The following is a 25,020-nucleotide window of genomic DNA, read 5'->3' as shown; positions in this document are numbered from 1 at the left end:
ACAGAAAGTTAATGCAATTCCTGGACATTCGGATAGCATTGCTGCCTTACAAGTACTGATAAATAACATTAACACACAGCTATTTAGCAATGCTAAGACAAATGAAGAAATTAAAAAAGAGCTGGAAAATGTGAAATCAGACCTAGTAATCACATACGAACGAGCCAACCAGCTCGAAGCAGAGCAGAAAAGAACACATTTGATTATATATAATTATACTCCGCAGAACCTTGGCGAGAATACTGTGAAGCAAGAAACAATGGATTTATTAAACCGTGCTATACCATCTCTCAAAATAAGTCGAGGTGATGTGCGTGACATTTTTAGATTGAAATCAGGGCCAGTATTAGTGAAGCTAAACTCGGTCAAAATCAGAGACTAAATCTTAAGAAATAGTTCCTTATTAAGAAGAATAGGTCTATCGGTGGTCCCAGATTACACGGCTAAACAAAGGGAGGCCCGTAAATACTTAAAGGAAATTATGAATCTTGCACAGAACGACGGCCGTGGTGCAAAGTTACGAGGTGACAAGCTGTTTATCCAAGGCCGACTATTAAGGTACGATGGAACGGCTGTGATTGAGGTTAAGAGTAACTTGATACAGTTAAAAATCATGGTCCACCTCCTAGTGCTAGGCTCCCAAATGACCCCGCTGATATCCCGATGGACCCCGCTGATATCTCCCATCGTTTTTTGAAACACGGAAGGCTCATTCTCCTATATCACCTCTCCCAGGATATTTGGTTGAACAGGTGGTGCGTAAACACGCAAGAAATAATAGATATTATGGTTTTGATTAGATCATCAGCTATTGATCGTTATGAAAGAGTTAATATTAGATCTGAAAACTTACTTTGGCTGTGTATTTGTTATAAATGTGAGAAGAAAATAATTTTGGGTGTTGAGTGTTGTCTCCACAGAATAGTTCGTATAGTCGAGAAAATACTTGAGAATAGATGATGAATTGTCGCTAATACAAGAAAGCTATAGATTTGGAGTACGTTTTGATGGGGGATTTTAAAGCTTATACCGGTGTTGAGGTTGAGATTCCAGATTCATTAATCCCAGATGTAGGAGATTTGGTCCCAATTTGTTGTAGAATACCGCAAAGTAAAGAGGATGAAAAAAGAAAAATAAATGTTTGGGGAAGAAAGCTCCTGGCGCTTTGCGGGGAACATGGTCTGATGATTGCGAATGGAAGGCTTGGAAACGATAAGGTTAGGGGCGAGTTTACTTGCCTTTCGGGCCCAACTCCAAGTGTTGTAGATTATGCACAGATTAATACGCTATCTGCACCTGAATCGATTTATATGGATGTATTAGATTTAGTTGGATCCGATCATAGAGCTATCAAGCTTGAGGTGAAGACTGGACAGTTTCAGGACGGCGGTCCCCGAGTTAGAAATTTATGTAATGTGGAGCTTAGATCAGATGGCTTAGGAAAACAAAATAGAAATTATTTAACAGATAATGCTTTAGAAGCATTTAAAAGGGAGCTTATGAAGTTGCATGTAATAAATGCAAGTTGAAAGCATTAGAAGAGGATGGAAAAGATATACATGGTATAAATACGGAGTTAAATGAAGTAATGTGCTGTTGTGCTGAGTTGTGTAACCTGACAAAAAAAGAAAGAAAAAATGAGCGATATTTTGATTTGGAATGTAAGTTAATGAAAGAAAAGCTGATATATTTATTGAGTCGTTTAAATGAACATGATATCGCTGAATATCAAAGTTTAAGATTAGCCGAATATAAAGATAAAAAAAGAAACTGGATATTGGAGATGAATTTAAGAAATAAAGATTTTAAGAAGTTTTGGGGTTATATAAGGAATGATAGTGGAAAAGGAAAAAGAAGCACCCAGGTTGCTCCAGACGCCAATTCGTGGCCTGGTTACCTAGTAACCTTGGGAGGTGATTGTGTAGAAATACAAGAGGTAGGACACACCCCAGAGATGGTTATTTATCCTATAAGGGAACATGATTACGATTTAGTAGGGGAAGTGAGTAATGATGAGATTAAGTTGGTATTCAAGAATTTAAAAGGAGGTTCGGCTGCAGGTGTTGATGGTGTACCAATAACGTTAGCTAGTTAAGAATTTTATTTCAATTTTTATGTCGATAATTGTTTTTCTTTGTAATAAGGTTTTAACTTCAAGACAATGGCCAAATGTTCGGAAGAGATCATTGCTTATGACACTTTTTAAGAGATGAAACCCCAAGGTGCACAAGAATTATCGTTTAATACCGCTTGTCCCTGCTTTAAGTAAGGTAATGGAGAAAATATTATATACCAGGCTATCTAAATGGTTAAATAAAAATAATATAATACATAAAGAAGAAGGAGGTATTAGGACAGGGTATGGGACGGTAGATACAGTATTTATTTTAAAGGCACTAATTGATAAGTATGAAAAGGGAAAAACTTGTCTTTATGTGGGATTTCTGGATCTCCATAAGGCGTTAAACAGTATCGATAGAGAGCTATTGAAGGATGCCCTGTTTAGAATTGGCCTCCGTCATTTGTTTGTGAGGTTGATAGTGAGTATGTATATTTGTGTGAGTGGAATCGTGTTAGTTGGTAACAGGTTTTCTAGGCTTTTTAATATCAAGTTGGGAGTAAAACAGGGCACCACTCTTTCTCCTAAATTGTTTAATGTTTTTATAAATGATGTTGTTGATTTTGTAGAGAATAGATGGGCTCCGAACAGTTAGTTAGTCTAGGAACACATAAACTATCACTTGTATTATTTGCAGATGATATTGCTTTGGTGGCTAGTAAACCCCAAGATCACCAGACGCTTCTGAGTCTCATAGAAGAATATTTGCAGATGAAAAAATTAAGGCTGAACGTTGAAAAGAGTGAAGTTGTTATTTAAAAAAAAAGAAAAGTAAGTGGCGAAGATAGTTATGGATTTAAATTTAATAATAAGGAAATGAATGTAAGTAAAAGAATAAAATATTTAGGATTTGTTTTAGTGGAAAATGGAAGTTTAAAGAGTCATGAAATAATTAATAGATGCAAAGTGGCCATGTCTGCAGTTTTTAGAAATCCAACGACAATGGGAATTACAAAGCTAAAAATGCATAAAAGAATATTTAATACAATAGTTTTACCAGTCACAGAATATGAAGCAGAGATTTTGGGCGGAGAAGCGGCATAGAAGTTGGAGTCCCTCCAGCTCCAGTATTATAAAAGACTGTTTGGGTTACATCAGACAACTCATTCACAGATTCTGAAAGGTGATATGGGCCTGTTATCGTTAAAACTACGTAGGTCTATTTTGATGCTTAGATTTTGGTTGAACCTCATTAGGTGTGATGAAGATAGAGTAGTAAGAGCGGCTTATTATCTGATGTTGAATTATGGTTTGAAAATGTCGTTGCCATCCCAAATTACGTCATTACTAGAAAGTGGGAATGCCTTGCTTATGGTATGATGGTCTTGGTTCCCGTGATCTACCAACAGATTTAGAAAGTCAGGTACGATTTATCTTAGAGGGTTCAGAAATTCAGTATTAGCAAGTGCTGGTTTTAAATTCTACAACATTGAAACATTATAATCAGGCTAAACGCAGCTTTGGAGAGGAAGTTTATTTCAGATTTAATTTACCGGCTATAATTTTATGTCGAAGGATTCAACTTAGCATGCATTACCTCCAATCCTGAGCAGGTAGAAGGTTTTCAACGAAAAGATAGTTGATCATGAAGATTAGTATGTGTGTACTCTTTGTAAAGATGAGGACGAAGATTTGGACCGTTTTCCAAGAAGTGCCTGGTACTCTCTGATTTAAGGGAAACATACTTACATGGAATTTTTTGCTGCTTCCTGGTATTTTACAAAGTAGTAATCGAACCACAATATTTCGTATTGGTGTGTACACATATAAAAGCTTAGAAAGAAGGAAAATTTTATACAACTAATTATTATTTATTATTAGGATTTACAATTATTTTCTATCTAAATTAACATTAGGTATTTTTTCGATATACATCCTGTTTCTGTGTACTTTGTAATTTGTTCTGTAGGCGATTTCTTTATTTTTCATAAATTTTTGTGTGAATATGGTCTTGGGCTTTTGAAATGCACGATCTATCTATCTATATGGTTCTTATGGAAGGGATGAACGTAAAAACTTCAGAGAAGGCTCATTTGGTTGGAAATTGAAAGTTCTAGTTCAGTTTTTGAAAGTCAAAAGAGATTGGAGGGCAACTAGACCCCCACGCCCCTTTTTCCCCAAATGTATCTGATAAAAATTTTGAGATAGCCAGTTTGTTAAAAATAGTTCAAAGGTCAGATAAAATTCAGGTGTCGACACAACTCCCCAGGGCCCGAGGGCAGGTGTTGTAATTTATGGCCTGGGGGCATATATAGTTCTTATGAAATGGATGCTCGTATAAATGTCAGAGAGGGCTCATTTGATTGGAAATTAAAAGTTCGAGTTCACTTTTTACGAGTCAAAAGAAATCTGAGGACAACGCTTTTTTCCCCCAAACCCATCGTATAAAAATTTTTAGATAGCCATTTTGTTATAAATAGTTCAAAGGTCAGATAAGAAAAACTCCGGTGTTGATAAAACCTCCCAAGGCCTGAGGGAAGGCATTGTGAGCTATGCCCTGGGGGCATATATGGTTCTTATGGAAGGGATGATCGTATAAACCTCAGAGGGCTGATACGAATAGAAATTGAAAGTTCTAGTTCAGTTTTTAAGAGTAAAAAGAGATCGGAGGACAACTAGCCCCTCCCCCCCGAGCCTTTTTATTCCCAAGCCAATCCAATATAAATTTTGACATAACCATTTTTTTAAATAGTTCAAAGGTCAGATAAAAAAATCTTCGTTGTTGACACAACACCCCAGGGCCCGAGGGTAGGCGTTGTAAGCTATGTCCATGGGGCATATGTGGTTCTTATGAAAGGTATCATCGTATAAACTTCAGAGAGGGCTTATTTGATTGGAAATTGAAAGTTTTAGTTCACTGTTTAAGAGTTGAAAGAGATCCAAGGGAAACGGAAACTAGCCCATCCACTGCCTTTTTTCCCCAAGCCCATCCGATAACAATTTTGAGATAGCAATTTTGTTAAGAATATTTCAAAGATCAGACAAGGAAAAGTCAGGTGTCGACACACACACCCCCCCCGCACCCCGGGGCAGGCGTTGTAAGTTATGCGCTGGGGGCATATGTAGTTCTTATGGAAGGGATGCTCGTATAAACTTTGGAGAGGGTTCATTTGATTGAAAGTTTCGTCCACTTTTTAAGAGTCAAAAGAGATCCTAGGGTAACTAGCACACCCCGCCCCTTTTTCCCCTAACCCATCTGATTAAAATTTTGAGAAAGCCATTTTCTTAAATATTTCAAACATCAGCTAACAGAAACTTCAGGGATTGACACAGCCCCCCAGATCCCGGGGCAAGTGTTTTAAGTTATTCCACGGGGGTGTATAAGGTTTTTATGCAAAGGATGGTCTTATAAACTTGAAAGGTGGCTCATTTGATTGGACATTGAAATTTCTAGTTACCTTTTTGTGATTCAAAAGTTAACGAAGGGTATTTATGCCTCCACCTCCTGACACAAACACCCTCTTTTCCTCAAATATATCAAATTAAAATGTTTAGATAGTCAGTTTGTTTGAAATAATCCAACGATAAGATTACAAAAACTTCGTTGTAAACATACCCCCCCCCCAGAGCCACGAGAAGGGTTTTAACTTATGCAACGGGGGCATATAAGCTTTTATGGAAGAGGTGCTCGTACAAACTTTGGTGGGGACTCAAATGATTAGAAAATGAAAGTTCTAATTCCCCATTTAAGAGACAAAAGTTGTCCGATGGTGACTAGTCCCCCTCCCTTTCAATCTTCTTTTCCCCAAATGCGTCAAATCAAATTTTTTATACAGGCATTTTGTTCAGCAATAGACCAAAGATAATATAAAAGAAAATCCAGGGATAAAAAAGCTCCCTCCAGAATCCGGGGACAAGTGTTGTAAAATGTGTTCTGGGAATATGTAAGGTTTTATATGGGAGGAATGGCCGTAAAAACTTCGGAGGAGGCTTATTCGATTGTAAATAAAAATCTCTAGTGCCTTTCTCAAGAGTAAAAAGTGAATGGAGGGCAACTCGCCCCCCCCCGCCCAAGGCCCTTTCCCCCAAATGTAGCCAATCAACATTTGGAGATAGCCATTAAATAGTTCAAAGGCCAAAAAACTATGCTTCTAGGGTTGACCCCCTCCCCCTGGGGAAATGGCTCTGAGTTACAGAACTTAATTATTGTTGCTTGCTACAGAGTTCTGTAAAATTAGTTTACCTTTTTTTATTATAATAACCGGGAGAACAGAATTCAAACATAAGCGAGAGTTAAATAAATGATTGCTTGTTAGACCGCGGTCGTTTTCAGGCAGTAGGTGTTATGTACTTCTATTAAATGGTGTCTTAACTACAAACAAGAGTATGGCTACTGTCCGTTTCCCTAACTGTAAAAGTATCATTCTCTTAAATAACAAATTCTCTTATTTATAATTATCATTCTCTTCCTTAAGTGGCTACAACGTTCTGCAAAAATAGTTTACCTTTTTTTATTATAATAATCGGGAGAACAGAATCCAAACACAAGTGAGAATTAAATAAAGGATTGCTTGTTAGACCGCGATCTTTTTCAGGGAGCAGGGGTTATGCACTTCTATTGAATGGTGTCTTCACTACAAACAAGAGTATGATTACTGCCCGTTTCTCTAACGGTGAAAGAATGAGGCCTATGGCGTATTTGGCGCTTTACTAAATTAAATAAAAAGAAACACGTTTTTTTTAACAGAAAGTAAGGAGCGACATTAAAACATAAAACGAACAGAAATTATTCCGTGTATAAAAAAGGATGTCTCTTCCTCAACGCCTCACTCATTAGGCTATAGTTCATTATTGTTTAAAAAAAAGTTGTGAGAAAGAGTCTAACTTGAAAGTAAAGAGCGAGGCGTTGAGGAGGGGACAGCCCCTTTCACATACAGAATAATTTCTGTTCGTTTTAAATTTTAAAGTCACTCCTTACTTTCAGTTACAAAAACCTATTTTTTTTATTCAATTTTTGAACGATTTCGAATTAATGCAGGTTTTGATTTTGGCTCACCGTACAATGAATAATTAAAACACAATTTGCATGTTCATTTTACTTTTATTTTGTTAAAAGGATGTCTCGAAAGTTGTTTAATTTTATTTACGAACGTTTTTATTAGTAATAAATATACTTAACTTACAAATTAACTTACGTAACGAACTTCTATATTCATATATTTTTAATACGTATATTAGGGGGTTCACCCCCCTAGTCAATACTTCTCTCTTTACGCTAAAGTTCAAATTTTGCTCCAATTCTTTAAAAATGACCCCTTAATCACAAAGGCCGTTAATTAGAATAAATAGCTCTTATGAAAGTACTAAAAAATCTTTGGCTTAATGAGCGAGGTATTGACTAGGGGCGAACCCAATCATGCACGTAATAGTTTCTGTTTGTTTTCAGTTTTGATGTTGCTCCTTACTTTCAGTTGAAAAACTATTTTTTATATTTAATTTCTGATCGGTTTTTTAAATAATGCTGGGAAATCCGGCGCCCTCTTCATAGCAATGTCCCTTCCCCCATGAAAACTTCCTCAATGGAATGATCCTCCCACATACCCCCCCACAACCAGAAAAAATCCCCCCTGAAAAGGTATGTATACTTCCGAATAACAAATACTATATGTAAACATTGGGTAAAGTTCATAGTTCCTAACTTTCAGCCCTCCCCCCGGGGACTTTGGGGGATTAAGTCATCCTAGAAGACATTGCTAAACAAAATGGGTATCTCAACATTTTGATCGGGTGACTTTGGGGAAAAAATGAGCGTGGGAGGGGGATTAGTTGCCCTCCATTTTTTCACTTAAAAAGGGCACTAGAACTTTTAATTTCCGTTCGAATGAGCCGTCCCATGATATTCTAGGACCACTGGGTCGATACCATCACCCCTGAAAAAAATAAAATAAAAATAAACACGCATCCGTGATCTTTCTTCTGGTAAAAAATACAAAATTCCACATTTTTGCAGGTAGGAGCTTGAAACCTCAACAGTACGGCTCTGATATCATGAAACTGATGGTGTGATTTTCATTAAAGTTCAATATCTTTTCGGGGAGGGGGGGGGTCCCTTTTTTTCAAAAATCAGGCAAATTTTGATGGGTAAGACTAAACTTGATGAAATTTATGTATTTGAAATCAGCATTAAAATATGATTCTTTTGATGTATCTATCTATTGGTTTCAAAATTCCGTTTTTTAGAGTTTCTGTTACTATTGAGCCGGGTCACTCCTTACTTACAGGTCATTACGACGAACTGTTTGAAAAGAATTATATTACAAATATTTTCTTTTGTTCTGATTAAAACATAGAAAATAAAATGAAAATTCAATGAAACCAGACAAGGATTTACAAAAAGTTCTACTGGGCCTAACGGCTTTCAATATTCCCGAAGTTTTGGGGAGTTTCCCGAAAATCTTGCAAAAACAGAGCGGCCAAAACGCTTGGACCTAGGGGCATCAAAGCTTTAACTCCGGCCTGGGCGGAAGAAAATCTTGAGCTGGTGAGCTTTCAGAAACTAACATCATTATATATTCAATTATCAGTTTGTTTTATTAGTTCTTATCAAAACTGTTAATTTATTTTGGAGCAAAAAAATATTAGAAACTAGAATTTTCTAAGCATTTGAAATTATGAAGATCAAAAACGAGCATAAATTAACTTGAAAAAAGACTTTCCGAAAAAGCGCTTTTCCAAAGAAAAGCAATGGCCATATTAAGCTTAAGATCAGAAAAAGTAGTAAACGACGGCAACTCAAACTCAAAACAACCAGAAATTACTATTAAAGAATAAATGAACCCAAATCGAACAGAAATTAGATAAGCAATCAGAGCAAAAAAACATACAACAGGTACTAATATAAATAAATAAATAAATCTCAAAACGAGTAAAGCTTAAGCTGAACATGCGAATCAAGCGTAAAACTAAAAATTAAATAAACAATCATAGCAAACAACAAACATTAGTTACTAATATAAATGAGTAAATAAATCTTAAAACGATTGAAACTTAATTGAATATGCAAATCCAGCTTGAAACGAACAAAAATTTTCACAAAGATGAGCTTGGATTTTGCCGCCTTTCACTGTAAAAGTCTAAAACCTACTGCGTCATTGGCACTTTTTAACTATAAAAGTCTAAAGCCTAATACGTCATTGGTGCTGCACTGAAAACAAATCATATTTAAAATAGTTTCTTTTCCGGTTATTGCAGCTTTGAAAATGAAAATTAAACTACAGTGAAAAAAAATCTTGAACTGATGATCTTTCAACAATTAATAGCATTAAATATCAAACGTTCAGTTCGACTTTATTTGTACTGTTCAAGACTGTTCAAGGCACATAGGCTATAGTTTTCAGTAAAGCGCCAATGACGTAGTAGGTTTTAGACTTTTACAGTGAAAGAAGGAGGCAAAACCCAAACTCTTCTTTGTAGAGATTTGTGTTCGTTTCAAGCTGAATTTGCATATCCAATTTATGTTTCAATAATTTTAGGATTTATTTACTCATTTATATTAGTAACTATTGTGTATTTGTTTGTTATGATTGTTTATTTAATTTCTGGTCGTTTTGAGTTTTAGTTATTGTAGTTTTCTATTTCTTCTGATTTTTTCCTTTACTTTTCCTTAAAAAACTTCTTTTTCGGAAAGCTTTTTTTAATTAATTTAATAAACATTGAGAAGAAAAAAAAACAAATAATTTTAATGATTGAGTAACACAGAACATATTAACAGTGAAAGAGTATTTTTTTTTTCTGTGACATAACACTTATGTCACAGGAACAATATTCTTTTAATCAAAGTAGTTGATTAAGTCCGGCTCATCTGATCCTAGGAAGTTCATTCACTACCCCGATGGTTGGATAGCGTGAACAGACAAAGTTGCTCAACAATCCTTTTTCTTTTCCACTATTGAAACCATGGACTCTATCTCTATTTCTTGGTGCCAAGAACTTCTTAAACATTTTGCTTGTAAAAAGTTCATCGTCTTCACACCAACACCTTCACATTCAGTCGAATAAAAAAGAATGCGTTATTTTTGCTAAACCCTCAAGTAAGGCACATGTTCGTCACTATTTTTCTGTTTAATTTTTAAAGTATAACCCTGCCATTCAAAAATATCTTTGGCAGCGATGAGCTTTTTGTCCAGTTCCTAGAATTGGCTCCTTTCGGCGCCCATAATTGCGCGAGTAGGTTCAATATAAATTTGTTTTAAATTTGTCAAAGAAAACTTCATCACAATAGTTTACCAAGTAAACTAGAAAACTCAAAAACGCCTAATTTTACTTTGCCTAGAACAGTTATATAGCAAAATGCAAATATGTTTGGTATCCCTAAAGCGACAAAAAAGGCATACGTAAAATTTAAGGTGTCTTCCTTTTTCCTTTCACTAATTGCTTCAAACCTCAATACACCTAATGTTTTAGGCTTATCCTGAGTGCCAAGTGCGACAGAGCTTCCACTAAATTCCACCATTCCTCTAGTAAACACGGCTTCTTTAAAGGAATCCATACGTGGTAACATGATGACTTCTTGAAGATCAGCCCAAAAATACAATTTGTCTGGAGAGTTTGTTTTTGCAAGTGTGACTTCTTTGAGATTATCTTCGTTGTGGTTTTGATGATACTCCTAAGATTTGAATTGACTCTTCTCCTTAAAAACTCCTTAAGTTCTTCATGGCCTAGTTTGTAAATTATATACTCATATCATTTACAACTTTTCTATAACAATCATAAAAACAATCAAAACTTGGATAGGAATTTAAAAAATCACTGTGCATCCTTTGAATCGTCGTGTCATTAGGATGATACCTCCTATTTGAGGCATGTTCTCTTCGTAACGTGCGACACTGGGGTTGTACCTTTCTACATGATCAATAATTATAGTTCTATCTATTTTACTTGGTTTTGGATGTCTTCCTTTTTCACCAGACGCATTGCATGTCATTCCTGTCACTGTATTTTTGTCAACATCTGCTAAGGTGGCGCAGGTGACTGTTTTTTCCTTAAAAACAATTCCTAAATTTGTGAGAAAAACCATTTACATACTCTAATTCTTTTTCCTCCTCAGTCATTAATAGTATATATAGAAGTTGTTCCTTATTTCTGACTTCTCGTCGTCTCTTAACTGGCAGCTTTACAGTACATAACATAATGAAATTCCTTCTAGTAAAACCTTTTCCCCAAAATTCAGTATTCATTTTCATGCACCGATCTTCTGAAAAGGTTAAATTACATTTACATCTTCACTTTTCATTGCAAGGTGCATGTTGAGGAAGGTTTCCTCTTAGCTTCCTAGCTCTGATAGAGTTTTTTCTTGAGGTTTTATATTTTTGTTTTTTATAATTCTTTTTGTCCTTTTCTTTGTCAAGCCTTCATCTTGTTCTTTTTGTCTTCCTTCAAAATTGAAATCGTTGTTTTGTGTTAATATATTTGAGTTTTTGGTATATTCACAATTTTCAAACTGAAAAGGCCCTAACTCCCAACAGTTTTTCTTTTAATAAATTTTCAAAGGCCCTAAGGACGAAATACTATTGGATTTGAAGGTGTTTTCACTATTTTTTTTTATACCTAGGGTCTTCTTGAATCAAAAATAGTACCTAAAGGGAGTTAGGGCCTATATAAATTATGTTGTTGCTTGCTTATTTATGGGAGTTGGGCCTTATATTTTCAAAGAGAGGCGTGCCTTCAAAACATAGATACATAATCTAAACAAAAATAAATTGAAAATTTTGGAGTTAAGGCCTTTTAAATTGTGAGGGCAGATCAGGAGCGATCTTTATGTTTGAAGCATTTTTTGGCCATAAGGTAAGTTGGTACTCATATGGTGGTAAGAAGGCTAACCTCACCGTTTATGCTATTGTAAACCAAGGACTGGAAGAATCGATACAAAATACTAAGGTATATAAGAGTGATGTTAATGATGTTAAAAGTAAAGATCACCATCTACTAGCGTCTAGGGTTAATCCAAAGCTATGTAACAAAACGAATTACGTCTGATTCTCGACTTCGAACTTATAAGATACCAAAGTTAACTTGCACCCAGTCATAATCATTACTACAGAGCAACTCGAGCTTCCATCACCATCTCGCGGAGGAGCTTCCCGTGCCACCAAGCCGTAGCAAATGTTTATAAGCGAGGTATTGTTATGTTTCACCATATCTTATTAAGAGTTTCCATCAAAGAAATGCTTACTGAAAACAACTGGTTATATAATAAACGATCCAAAAAACATGAATTGATGGAAAGTTTTACTCAGTACCTTATCGACAATAAGCGTGGGGATTCAACAAAAGCAAGCTATCCATGCAGAAAACTAGTTAAGAATTTACTGAACAGACAAAATGCTCATGAAAATGTGTGAACATTAAAAATCTTATTCCTTTAACAAGTAAGGGGTGTAATACCCTCTCCCCCAAGGAATAGTGGTAACATTATAATGATGTTTCCAAAGAAAATATTAAAAATTACAAAAAAAAATGCTTTTACTCCAATTAAACTCAAGACCGGGAGAAATAAAGTTCAAACTCAAAACGACCAGAAATTGCAATTAAAGAACAAATGATCAAACATAACGATAACAAATACTGATATTGATGAATAAATAAATATTAAAACGAGAAAAGATTAACTTGAATATTCAAGCCAAACTTAAAACGAACAAAAATTGCCACAAACAGCAGTTTGGCTACTGCCATCTACCCTCTCCCTTAACCGTTCTAAGGCTTATAGCGTCATTAGCATTTTTTGAAAATCATATGTATTTTGAACAATGTGTTTTAGTTTTTCAGAACATCGAAGACAAATAAAAAATAGACCAGTATCATAATCAAGACAATCTTCACAAAGAAGTGAGATTTAGGCGAGTCACCCACTGCTGTTGCAGTTTCTCAGAAAATCGTGACATCATAGAGGGAGTGAGTTCATCATGAGTGTATTTTTTATACAGTAATTTCGTTTGAAAACAATACCATCTCTGTATTTTTTTTCTCTGCAAAGCCTTCTCTTTTTTTTGCAATGTTACAGTTCCAGGATCACAATTCCCTTATAGATCTTTTTTTCGTTCCTTTGAAAGAAAAAATACGAACGGATCTAATAGAAGAGCTATAGGTTTAATTAGTTTTTTTCATGTTTGTTAAAACCATTATAGACAGTTGAGTTTAATGACATACATTTTTGGAAGTCAAGAATTGTTTTTATAAGATTACAGGTAGATTTACTAGCTTACAATGTTGTCTCCTAAAAACGGCAAAACCCAGTGGCTAACAGGGAACATATACAAACAATAACATAAATTTGAACCTTTATAATAACAACAACATAAATGAATTGTAAACTCATTTTTGTATATGATAAACAGTTCTATGTGACGTTGGGTAACGAAAAGATCGATCAAGCGGATAGCTTCAATTACCTTTGCAGTATTATTAGTAAAGACGGTGGGTGCAGACAAGATGTTAAAAGTGGAATAGCCAAGGTCCAAGGTGTTTTTTCACAGTTGGAAAAAGTTTGGTAGAATAGGAGGATACATCAGCGAACAAAGATTAGAATATTGGAAGCTACAGTAATGAAAATGGTCAAATATGGCTCAGAAGCATGGGTGCTCCAAAATACGCAGAAGATTTCCTAGATACATTCCAGAGAAATTGCCATAGATTGTTTTGGGTACCCGGCTTACTGAACGTATTTCAAACAGCAGGCTGTACGAAAAGTGCGGTTTAGTCCCGCTTTCTAAGGCTATAATGAGAAAAAGGCTGAAAATGGCTAGGGCACGTTCTGCGGATGAAAGATTGCCGAAAATTGTCCTTCTCGGTCAACCATCTAGGGCTAAACGGAAAGCAGTTCATCTTTGGTTGGGGTGGGAGGATATCGCAAGGCAAAATTTAAGGGAAATGGGAACTTCCTGGGAGGTTGTAAAGAGGGAAGATTTGAATAGATTGGAATGGAAGAGGATCGTGCATACCTGTGTTGGCCTCAGGTGGTTTGCTGCTGCGTTGAGCTGTTAGCAGTAATAGTGGTAGATATTCAAATCCAGATATCAAAAGCAATATTCATTTTGTAGGCTTTTTGCCCAAACACAAATTTCTATACATCCTACTACAAGCAACATGGACATGACCTTGTTAAGTTCCACTTACTACGGTATAAAAAAGACATTTCAACCTCTTTTATGGCATGCAGACATAACCAATTACTATCGCGGTTTCAACTGACTTTATTCATCATTGCTCCTCTCTCAAAAATCTTATTCCCCCTTTTCAAGTCAGTACAGTAGAAGACACCATTAAAATGTAAACTTCTATTCTGTTAAAATTGTCTTTCGCCCTTTGTAAAGCAGTTACAGCAATGCAACACGTGACAGTCATAATAGTACTCTTAGCAAGAAAAATGGTTTGAACAAAACCAAAGTAAAAAAATCAACCCAAGAAATATATATTTTCCTGAAATTCACTTAACTCTAAAGCAGAGATTTCCAACCGATTTTGGGTCATGCCCCACCTAGGCATTTCTAAAATGCTTATGTCCCCTCACGATATTTAAATTTTGTTACTCAAAATTTTACACGTATTTAAAATGAGCGAAACTTAAATCTCCAGAAACTTGATATTTTTTTCAATTCGTTCTCAAGGCATATTTTATACTATATTTCTTTATTATAGAACAAGTATAATATACTAATTATACTAAATTTTTGTCTGCATACAACACCTTTCATACAATGTATGACGCCATTGCAATAAAATCCTTTCTTAGAACTTAGATCCCCCTGTGCCTCCAGAGGTGCTTAGGGCATCCAAGAAAAGTCGCCAGTCATCTCTCATCGCTGTAGCCACCCAGACATCTTCCCATTCAGGCTGGATGGAGGCATTGAGGTTTGCGAGGTTAGCCCGGTAGCTGCGTCCTAGGGTATCTTTGGGACTTCCTCTATCGGACATCTTTTTTGCTCTTTGCCTATGAATGTCACGTTATTCACATGTCTTTTTGTTGTTTTTTCTTTTTTGCAAAATTAAGGCTCTTGAGTATGGTCAGCTGAAGGATGACCATACATACAGGGGTGGTTCCTGCACAAGACCCGCCACAAAATTACCATGACCTACTGGCGGGGCCTGTGCCCCAAATTGGGAATCACAGCTCTAAAGATATACTTAAAAGAGATTCAAACTTACTTGAATGAGTTGTTCCCCTTTGTCTTCTCCTATAAAGTATGCAGCAAGGACATAAACAACAGCAGAGGACACAACCAACAAGAACAAACACCACAATCCCGGTTATTACACCAAGTACTCTGGGAATACTGAAAGATAAACAACTTTATTGAGTAGTCAGGTGCAACATATCAAAAGTACTTGCCATTTATGCAAGAACTGATATGGCTCGTAGGATTTTTCATAGCATTGTATTCATATATTTCTAAATTCGTAATAGTAAAAACTGTAATTTCTTTATTTACTCGGAAATTTCATCAGAAAAATTACAAAAGGAAAAAATATCGTAACAAAATCATATTTCAGCGAATTAAAAATATTTCTCGAGGAAGAAAAAAATGCCTGCATACTTTCATAGGCATCATAGGAATCATAAGCAGCGCAATATGAATCAGCATGAAAAGCCAGTTCATTTGATGTGTCTGTTGTTATCAAATTTTTTTTATTTAGGGTTTTGGTCATTAGTGAGCCAAGTCGCTCCTTACTTACAGTTATAACAAACTGTTTGATTCCAATTTTGGCTATAGGTTTAGCCAAATGTAACATAGAACGTTCTTAATAAGCAGGCATTGGCATATGCAAGCAAAAGAGGACCCGATTAAATAGGAGGAATTGCTCTCAAGGTTTTATTTATGTCACTGTAGGTTAATAACATAGTAAGTTAATTCAGAATTTGTGAAGGTAATTATGCCTGTGTAGTAGGGGTAACCGGTAGATTATAGGGTAGAGAAGCCAGTCCCTGGTTATTTTTGCTTGTAGGACCGAAAGAAAAAAAACATAATATTTGAGTCCTTATTGGATGCTGATTCCCCATAATGAGGCCAGATACAGCCCTAGGCTATCTAAAAAAAAGGTTTGCTGGTTTTGGTGGGTTCACATTTGCCTATTAAAAATTGTGCCTATTTAAAAATTGGTTCAAAGTTAAAAGTTGATTCAAAGTTCAAAATAAAGCCAATTTGAAAAAGAGCAAAAAAAAAAAATCAAACTTTAAGATATAGTCTAGGGCTCTAGACTTTAGAGCCCTAGGGGGGAAGGTACAACAATAATGACAGTAACTTTTTTGGAAATGAGCATTGCACAGGGGATAAAGTGTATTTTTCTTCTTCTTTCTTTGTCAGATTTCTGACCTATACCATCAACTAACTAATAATTAAATTTGGTGGACTTATCTAATACAGCAAATATCAGTAAAAAAAAAAAAAAAAAAAAAAAAAAAAAAAAAAAAAAAAAGAAATATACCATCCAATTCCTGTTCAATGCTTTTTCTAGGTATAATAATCACTGGTATCACAATTGTTTCCGCATGCTGATACTGGTATCATGCATGCTGATACTGGCTTTTCAAGAAATTATAGGCAGAGCAATAGCGCTGCCTGAGTAAAGAACGATGTTGGCACAGTGTATTTTTGTTTCGTTTTAGACCAGGGCACTTCGTATCGAAGGAGTTGTAGTAGAAACTTCGAAACGGGCTCAATCGATAAGAAATTGGAGGGACTTGTGCTCTTTTTGATAGCCGAAAGTGATTGAAAGGCAGCTAACACCCCTCTCATGCCCACCATTTCTAAACCTTTATGCTTTCTAAAAGCTAGAATATAGTTTGTACTTTAGTGAAAAATTCTCTTAAATGTTTTCATTGTTATAACTTTACGAAAAAGAAAATTAATTAAGATTTTAAGGAATAAATATCAGCATATGTATATTAAACTGGCAATGCACATTTTTTTCAGTAAATTCATTTAAATTTTTTCAGTGAAGTACAAATTATATTCTGGCTTTTAGAAAGCACAGGGGTTTAGAACCCTAGTCATGTTAATTTCTGCTGGTTTTGAGTTTGAATCTATTATTTATCTCAATTTCTGTTCGTTTTAGGTTTCGTTTGTTTAATGATAATGCATTGTGGTTGTATGCCTGGTAGATTATTTGATTCTATTTTTGTTCATTTTTGGTTTAATGGAGTTCTTTACTTTTTTTTTGAAAAACTCATTTTGTAGAAAGTTTTTTATTAATAAAGAAAGACTTGTTGCAGATACGCGCTCACTAAAAGTATAAATCAAGGCACACAATAGTTCGTATCACGTATCTTATTTGAACAATATTATCTTACTGGATACATGTATATAAAAGACGTATCTTGTTTAAACAATTCTTAAGTTAAAAACTTTTATAGTATATATTGTTCTATTTCTTTGGTAAACGCTGTTTTTTAGAAGATCAGCTTTTCGATTGTTACTTATCTTATAAAGTTCGATTGATTGCATCTTACCCCTATTCAGACCAAAATAGTTGTTTTGTGGCACAAAATGGCAGACGTCGGTACTTCCTTGCGGTGAAATCACTTTTATTGCTTAGCAAGAGCACTAGAAATTTTAATTTATGTTTGAATTACCCCTCCATAATATTCTACGACTACAAGTCCATCACGATGACCCCTGGTGAAACAAACAAATACACTTCTCTGATCATTATTCTAGAATTTTTTCTCTAATCGTATTTTTGTTGAATTAATGGGAACCCTTCTGATCCATGCATAAATATTGAAATTCTGTTTTTAGAGTCTCGACTTCTATTGACAAAGTTTGCTCTTTGCTTACCAGTCTTTAACACGAACGGCCTAATATAAGCATATGAATACTACCTATCCGTTGGATTATACCAACGTTCAGAATATATTAGTTCACAATAATATATCTTTGTTTTAATTTACACTTGGTCAAATTGACATCTGAACGGCTCAAATAGCTTAAGAGGATTTATACTCTTTCAAGTTTTAAAGGAATATCGGCTTGTCACAAAGCCTTATACTCAACGTGCGTTTCGGCTCATGCACCTTTGATCCACACTGCGTACTTTCTTCATACGACCCTCTCTTTGGTCTGCAGCGAGAGAGCTCCCCCCTGGTCAATATTAAGCTCCGGCTCCGATCCGCTTCGTTAAAAAACTCACATCCTCGTTTCGAACTCCCTTTAGTAAACATTGCACATACTCTGCATCTGAGCCCCTTTGATCAGCAGTACGCATACTCTGCCTCTGAACCCTTTTCGTCTTCGAAGGTATGCTCTACCTATGGCCCTTTTGGTCACTAATGTGTAGACACTATCTCCAACCTCTTTTGGTATGAAGTGCGTATGATTTGTCCCTGATACCATTGACATTCCGTACATATGGCCCGTCTTTGCCATCCTTTAGACAATAGTGTGAAGGCTCCGTCTCCGGTCCCCTTTGGTCAAAAGTGCGTACAGTTCGTCTCTGACACCTTTTGGCAGACAGTGTCTAACCTCCGTCTCCGAACCTACTTTGTAAAAACTGCACATGATCTGTCTCCAACCCCCTTTGGTCTGCAATACGTGGACCCTCCCTCAAGCCCCCTTTTGGTGAGCAGTCCGCAAGCTCCGTTGGGTAACAATATGGGCATTCTGTTTCCAGCCACCTTTGGTAAATGTTATCTACAATCTGTCTATGCATCCTTCTTGGTAAATAGTGAGCATGATCTATTTCCACACTCCTTTGTCCTGAAGTTTTTTAACGAATCACTACACTACCTGATTTATGCCGAATTTTCTGCGAAATCAAGAATTTTGCTAAATTTCAGTCCATTTTGCAAACTCTCTGCCGAAATTTTCACCTTCAGCGAAAATTTTACCAAATTCCAAAAAAGTTAGGAGGGGGCGGCAAGCCCCTCTCCCCCCTCAGGACGCCCCTGTTCACACTGTCTTCAACTCCTTTTGGTCAACAGCGTGTACACGCTGTCTTTGACCTCGAATTGTCAACAGTGCAACTACAAAATCTCTGGTTTCTTTTGGTTGGGATTGGAGTCCAACTGGTCCTAAATGAAAACAAGCCAAGAGACGAGGCAGTTTTAGAAGGATTATTGCAACAAAAAAAAAAAAAAAAAAATATTTTGATGATAGAAAAGATCTGATGGTATTTCTGAAAAGTATTAATAAGTATTAGCAATCTTGTTTTCAAAAACTGAAATAAAAAAATTTCACAAAAAAGTTCTTCAAGTGATTACACAACAAATCAAATACTATCTCAACGTGGTGTATCATTATAGTCGTTTATTTCAAGAATAACAAGGAAAAACAACTCCTAGGAACATTAAATCATATGCAACCAGAAGCACTATTCACACTTTGGAATCCTATGCATAACTATGCCAAAAATATCTCCAGCTTCGCAAGCGACTGATGTATTACGTTCAAAAGTTGTCACTTAATTATTCCAAATCCAGCAGCTTTGCAGAGTGGTCTTACTGAACAGCTAAAAGAATTACCTCGAAAATACGTTTCTTATCACCACGTAAAGATCACACTCTTAAAATATAGGAACACAATAGCGCTAGTGACGTCTCGCCAGCTAAGCTTCTTGTAGATAGAAACTTTTTACGATTCATTTTAATATATACCTTTAGGAAATTGTAACCAGCAACAATCAGCCATGAAGAAATTCTTGGCATCCACCTTGGCCAGCACACAAGTAAAAAAGGAATTTAAAAGAGCATATTAAAGAGCCTCCGTTGTAGGCAGCCTGTGAACGCCAGGTCTTGTCCGAAAAGCTGACACTAATTTCGGCACCAGCAAATAGACACATTTCACATACAGTATCGCAGACCTATTGCTACATTCACAGTGACATTAAGCCATCATCTTTTTACGAGCCAGCAAAGTGAATACTCATTAAGTATTTATTAATATTTACATTCACAACAACAACGAAAAAGGGAAATGTAATGATCTTCTCTTTCCGCAGGTTCCTAGAGCTTGAGTTTACAATATAAATCTTAGACTCTTTATAAATATGCGCTGAAGTGGGCTGGCCAGCAGTTAAGCAAAACCAGGGTTGGGCCTCATTTTAGCAAAACCTTCATTTTGTATGTGTTTCATAATTACACTCACAAATTAACTTTTAACCACCAACGTGTATATCCTAACCATCCATCTTTTCCTCAGGGAAATTTTTCTTATATCCCACAGCAAGGTTTTCTACTTTTTTTTACGAGTTAGAAGGAGCCTTTCACAACTTTACTTTTATATTTTCTCATACCTTCCTATCTCATACCTCAATTCAGTGACTTAGTTTGAAATACTAATAATAATTCTTAATAGCGGATTCTAGAGTGCGTTCATATTATTAAATTTTACTAATAAGCGAGCAGAAGAGGGGAGTTTCTTGTCGCAAGGGCCGTTGTACCTGCCGGGAGTGTGACTCCCTTAAACTGCGGGGATCAGGTAGCAAGAGACTACGCTTCCCTCGCTTATTAGCTTAAATAGCTCTGTATTACGTCGTAGTTTATTGAACTGGCTCCTCCCCTCGGACTTTGATTTTGCATTACGGATTGTGACGTGGCTGTTGCGATGGGGAGTAATGAGAAATTGGTTTGGAATGCGTTACTGAATTATGCTTTCCGTGCGATAAAAGCTGGTAATCGCTCGGAGGATATAGCGAAAAAAGCAGTCGAGTTTTTCTCAGAGGAAGCAATTGCAATGGCGAAGGAGTTATTGTGGCCCCTAGCAGGAATTACCACACGTGTTACTGCGCGATCGAAGAACACCGATGATATCCTGGACATATTAAAAGTATTTCGGGTTTGTGAAGATAAAAATATCTCGTTGCCGCGGTTTGTGATTTTCGAACCTGATGAAGTTCCGATAATCCCGGGAGAAGTGACGGCTACCCTAACCCGGAAAGTAAACGAATTGTGTGCTAAGTTCGATAGTTACGTGGATTCTAATCCCTCTCCTTCTGTCTCTGCTATACCTGCGGCAGAAACCAACACGATCATGTCGAAACTGTCATATGCGGTTGTTTTGAAGAATCCCCCGAAAGATCTTTCGAACCCTAGCGCTCGGAAATCCTATTTGGACAGAGTATGTGGTGATACTAGTTCGAACATTGTGGAGCTGAAACCTAGGAAATCTGAATGGAGAGTAGTCTTGAACAATAAGAATGCTGCCGAGTCCCTGGCTGAGGCAGTGGGTAAAAGTGACTCAACTATAAGTGTTAAAGTAAAAACTCCCGCTTTCTTCGGAATAATCCGCCACGTTCCCACTGAAACTTCAGATGACGAACTGCGCTCAGTTGTACCGAACTGTGTTAAGGCCGTACAAATTGGTAGTACTCGGTCATTCAAATTACAGTTTGAAAGCAAAGCTCATCTCTTTATCGCAATGAACTCTCCGCCCATTTTTGGTTACGAGCGACTACCCATTACAGAATTTAAATTCTTACCGATGCAGTGCTACAACTGTCAGTCCTACGGACATGCAGCAAAATCTTGTGTAGATCCCCCGAAATGTTCAAAGTGCGGTGGAGATCATTCCAGCTCTCGGGACAATCCATGCCAAAATGCCCCCAAATGCGCTCTGTGTGGTTCTTCTCGACACCCGTGCTACAGCTTCCAATGTCCAGTAGCTCAGAAGCTAATTTCTAAACAATGATCGGTGATTCTATACGGGTTGTTTCATGGAACTTAAATGGTGGAGTGGTTGATAAAATGCCACTGTTAGAAGGATTGTTATGTTATAATGATGTACTCTGTGTGCAGGAACACTTCCTCTCGAATCAAGCCGTTAGTCTGCTTGAGCTAAACGATGGCGTCAAAGTATTTGCTACTCCTGCAAAGTCATCGGGCAGGGGAAGGCCGTCCGGTGGAATCGCCATTCTTGTTAGCAGCAGGTTAAATCCCATTCTGTATAAATCTTCAGACTTTTTTGTTGCTGTTAAGGTGCACAAAACTGTTATCCACTCTGTGTACATGCCAACAGACTACAGAGACAGTAAATCAGAAAAAAAATTTAGTGAAGCCTGCAGTAAGCTATCGAGTTCGGTGGGCAGCTGTTCTAGCCAGGGCCTTGTATGTATAGTCGCTGGTGACGTGAACTGTGACTTGACTGATGAGTCTAACGCTCGAGCACAGATCCTCCTATCTTCCTGTGACGGTCTTCGTCTTGCTAACAATGATCTGTGTTTTACTTATATCCATAACTCAGGCTCGACTTCATCTCTCGACTTCATGTTAAGTTCCATCCAATCTCCAGCTTCCGGCAATTCGCACGTAGATCTGAGCGTAAGCGCGTCTGATCACTTTCCAATTATAAACACTTTTCGAGTAATTCCTGCCTCTCCTAACCCCCCAACTAATGAAAAGAAGTGGAAAATCAAAACTAATTGGAGTAAAATTGACCTGGCTACTTATCATTACGTATTGGATGAGATTCTCACAAAGATTAAAGTGCCGTTCCAATTACTACAGCAGAGTGTATGTATTCAAGATGAAGAGAAACAGCTGCTACTAAACATCTACTGTAGTGAAATATCTCACGCACTGTTATCTGCCGAGGCCGCTGCGGTCCCCATTCGTAAAGTCCGAGTGGGAACGGAAATTCCAAAGTGGTCCGAAAACCCTGCTCTAAGTGAAGCATGTGGTCGTGCAAAATTTTGGCTTAGGCTCTGGAACGAGTGTGGTCGTCCGAAATCAGGTGTTGTAAATGAAGTTCGGCTGTTCAGCAAACGCAGATTTGCTAAGATTTTGTCTAAGCATAAATGTGAAGTGATCGATCAACATAGTCAATTGATAAGTAATGATCCAAATGCTGTGTGGAGATTTCTTGAACGTAAGGGTGATCAGAATAGTGTCGAACCTGTGATCTCTGAGCAAGATTGGGTGTCCCACTTTACTTCTGAGTTCTCTCCACCCGAACAAGATCTTGAAGATAAATATGAAGTCGAACTTGATAAGTTCATGGAATTGCCTAGTTCTGGTGTTGGCTACATAGTAACTGTTCCTAATCTGATTCGTGCAATTTCAAAATTAAAAAAGAAACAATCGAAAGGTGTCGACAAGTTGTGTGGGTTGCATCTTGTACATGGTACTGCTGGTCTCCTGAGTCATTTAGAGCTTCTATTCCAAATTATCTTTAATTCTGGTCTCGTTCCCGACGTTTTTGGTACTGGAGTAATTACACCTATTTTGAAAAAAGGGAAAAATCCGTTTGAATGCGTATCTTACCGCCCTATAACTGTTTCGCCGGTTTTATGTAAGCTTATGGAATTGCTAGTTATAGATCATATTGCTTTTCAATGTTCTACCCCCGATAATCAGTTCGGATTTAAAAAAGGTGTTGGTCGCGAGCATGTCCATTATATTCTTGCTAATATATTAATAGAAGCTGATGAACTGAATGAATCCCTTACTCTAGCGAGTCACGATGTTAGACGTGCTTTTGATTCTGGGATACATCCCCAGTTATTAGTGTCTGCTCATAAACGTGGTGTGGACCGATCGGTTATTTTGCCTTTTCGGGATATGTATAAGAAGCTTCGAGTCCAAGTTAAAGTCCCGTCTCCTAACGGGCCGATTGTATTACCAAAAGCTATTCCGGTTAGAAAGGGCATTAGGCAGGGTGCAATTTCGTCACCCCGGTTGTATAATAATAGTGTTCTCGAGGCCCAAAAGTTAGTGCAAATGAGCTGCATTTTCCGAGGTTTGGATGTAACATTACTTAATTACGCAGATGATATTTTTAATTTAAGTAGATGTTTGTCTCGTATTGATGAAAATTTTCAGATTCTAGATGATGCTTATAGAGAGATAGGCCTATCTTTTAATGCAAGTAAAAGCGAGATTGTTGCTTTCAATAGGAGAAATGCAGATTGTATAGATCTTGCTGTCAAATTTGGTGCTCAAGAGGTTCCACTGTCTGACTCCATAATGTACTTAGGAATGCCTATAGGTCATAACATGGCATCTACACGTGCTCGCCAAATGAGTAATTTCGCAGAAAAGGCACGTAAGGCTTACGGGGCGCTATCTTCAACTAAAGCGAAATATAATCGACAAATTCGAGCTAGGCTATATAATGCACTGGTGATCCCACACTTTCTGGCTTTATCACCGTTTTGGCATATATTTAGTGTTAGTGATAAAAGAAACCTTCGATCACTTTTTTACAAATATGCAAAATTTCTTTTAAATACCCCACCGTGGGTTAAAAATTCCAAGATGTCTGCAAGGTTCGGTATCACAGATCCGATTGCTGCTGTGACGAAACGTCGTTCTGAATTTTTGGGGTCGCTTGGGCCTAGTAGTCTGGCAATTGCAATTCGTCCTTAGTGAGTTTTTGTAATAATGTCTTTATTTATTGGCGGTGTATCGTAACGTTTGTTTTTGTTTTTGCAGTTAAGTGTTTTTTTTGTTTTTTTTTCTTCTTCTTTATACTCCATTCGTGCCATTTGTGGTTTTGTATCGAGTGGGTGAATAAAATTATCTATCTATCTATTCTTCTATTGACCCATCAAGCCCTAGCTATTTTTTTTAGGCTGATGATATTTTGAAGCTTGCATTGATACCAGCAAATATTTGAGGCAACTGTATGTAAATTGAAGCAACTTTGGTTAGTTTTGAATGGTTTTATGGTATTTACAATCAGAATGATGTTATGTATATTTCATCCTAAATACGTTTTCTTTCTTACAGAAAAGAAGAATAAAAAGATTATACACCTTTATTGAAAAAACAAAAGCTATTCAGTTTGTCTATTTGAAGTAGCAGGATTGCCTAAAAACAGTAAACCTTATTTTTCCCAAATTCTGGCTTGGCCGAATTTCTCACTGTGTGCAGAAAATCTTATACGTTGGAACTCCTCGAGATGTTGTTCTTACAACAATGTTTTATTCAGGCCAAGATATCCATATGTTTCTATATATTAGTGTGTTCTTTT

The 25,020-nt window shown here is 36.7% G+C and overlaps 1 protein-coding gene across 1 annotated transcript in view; it reads right to left on the bottom strand.

Annotated features, from left to right (window-relative positions):
- LOC148944446 (uncharacterized) overlaps positions 1 to 25,020 on the bottom strand; it is a 59,661-nt gene that overhangs the window by 15,140 nt on the left and 19,501 nt on the right. The window contains exon 3 of the mRNA XM_089100093.1: positions 15,263 to 15,390. Coding sequence (XP_088956219.1) covers positions 15,263 to 15,390 — 128 coding nt within the window. The remainder of the gene's footprint in view (positions 1 to 15,262; positions 15,391 to 25,020) is intronic.

The sequence above is a fragment of the Artemia sp. Qi Xiang Cuo genome, chromosome 14 (assembly GCF_049724085.1).
Source record: "Artemia sp. Qi Xiang Cuo chromosome 14, ASM4972408v1, whole genome shotgun sequence".
NCBI lineage: Eukaryota > Metazoa > Arthropoda > Branchiopoda > Anostraca > Artemiidae > Artemia > Artemia sp. Qi Xiang Cuo.
The sequence above is the reverse complement of the archived record's forward strand: the minus strand, read 5'-3'. Positions and strand labels throughout refer to the sequence as shown.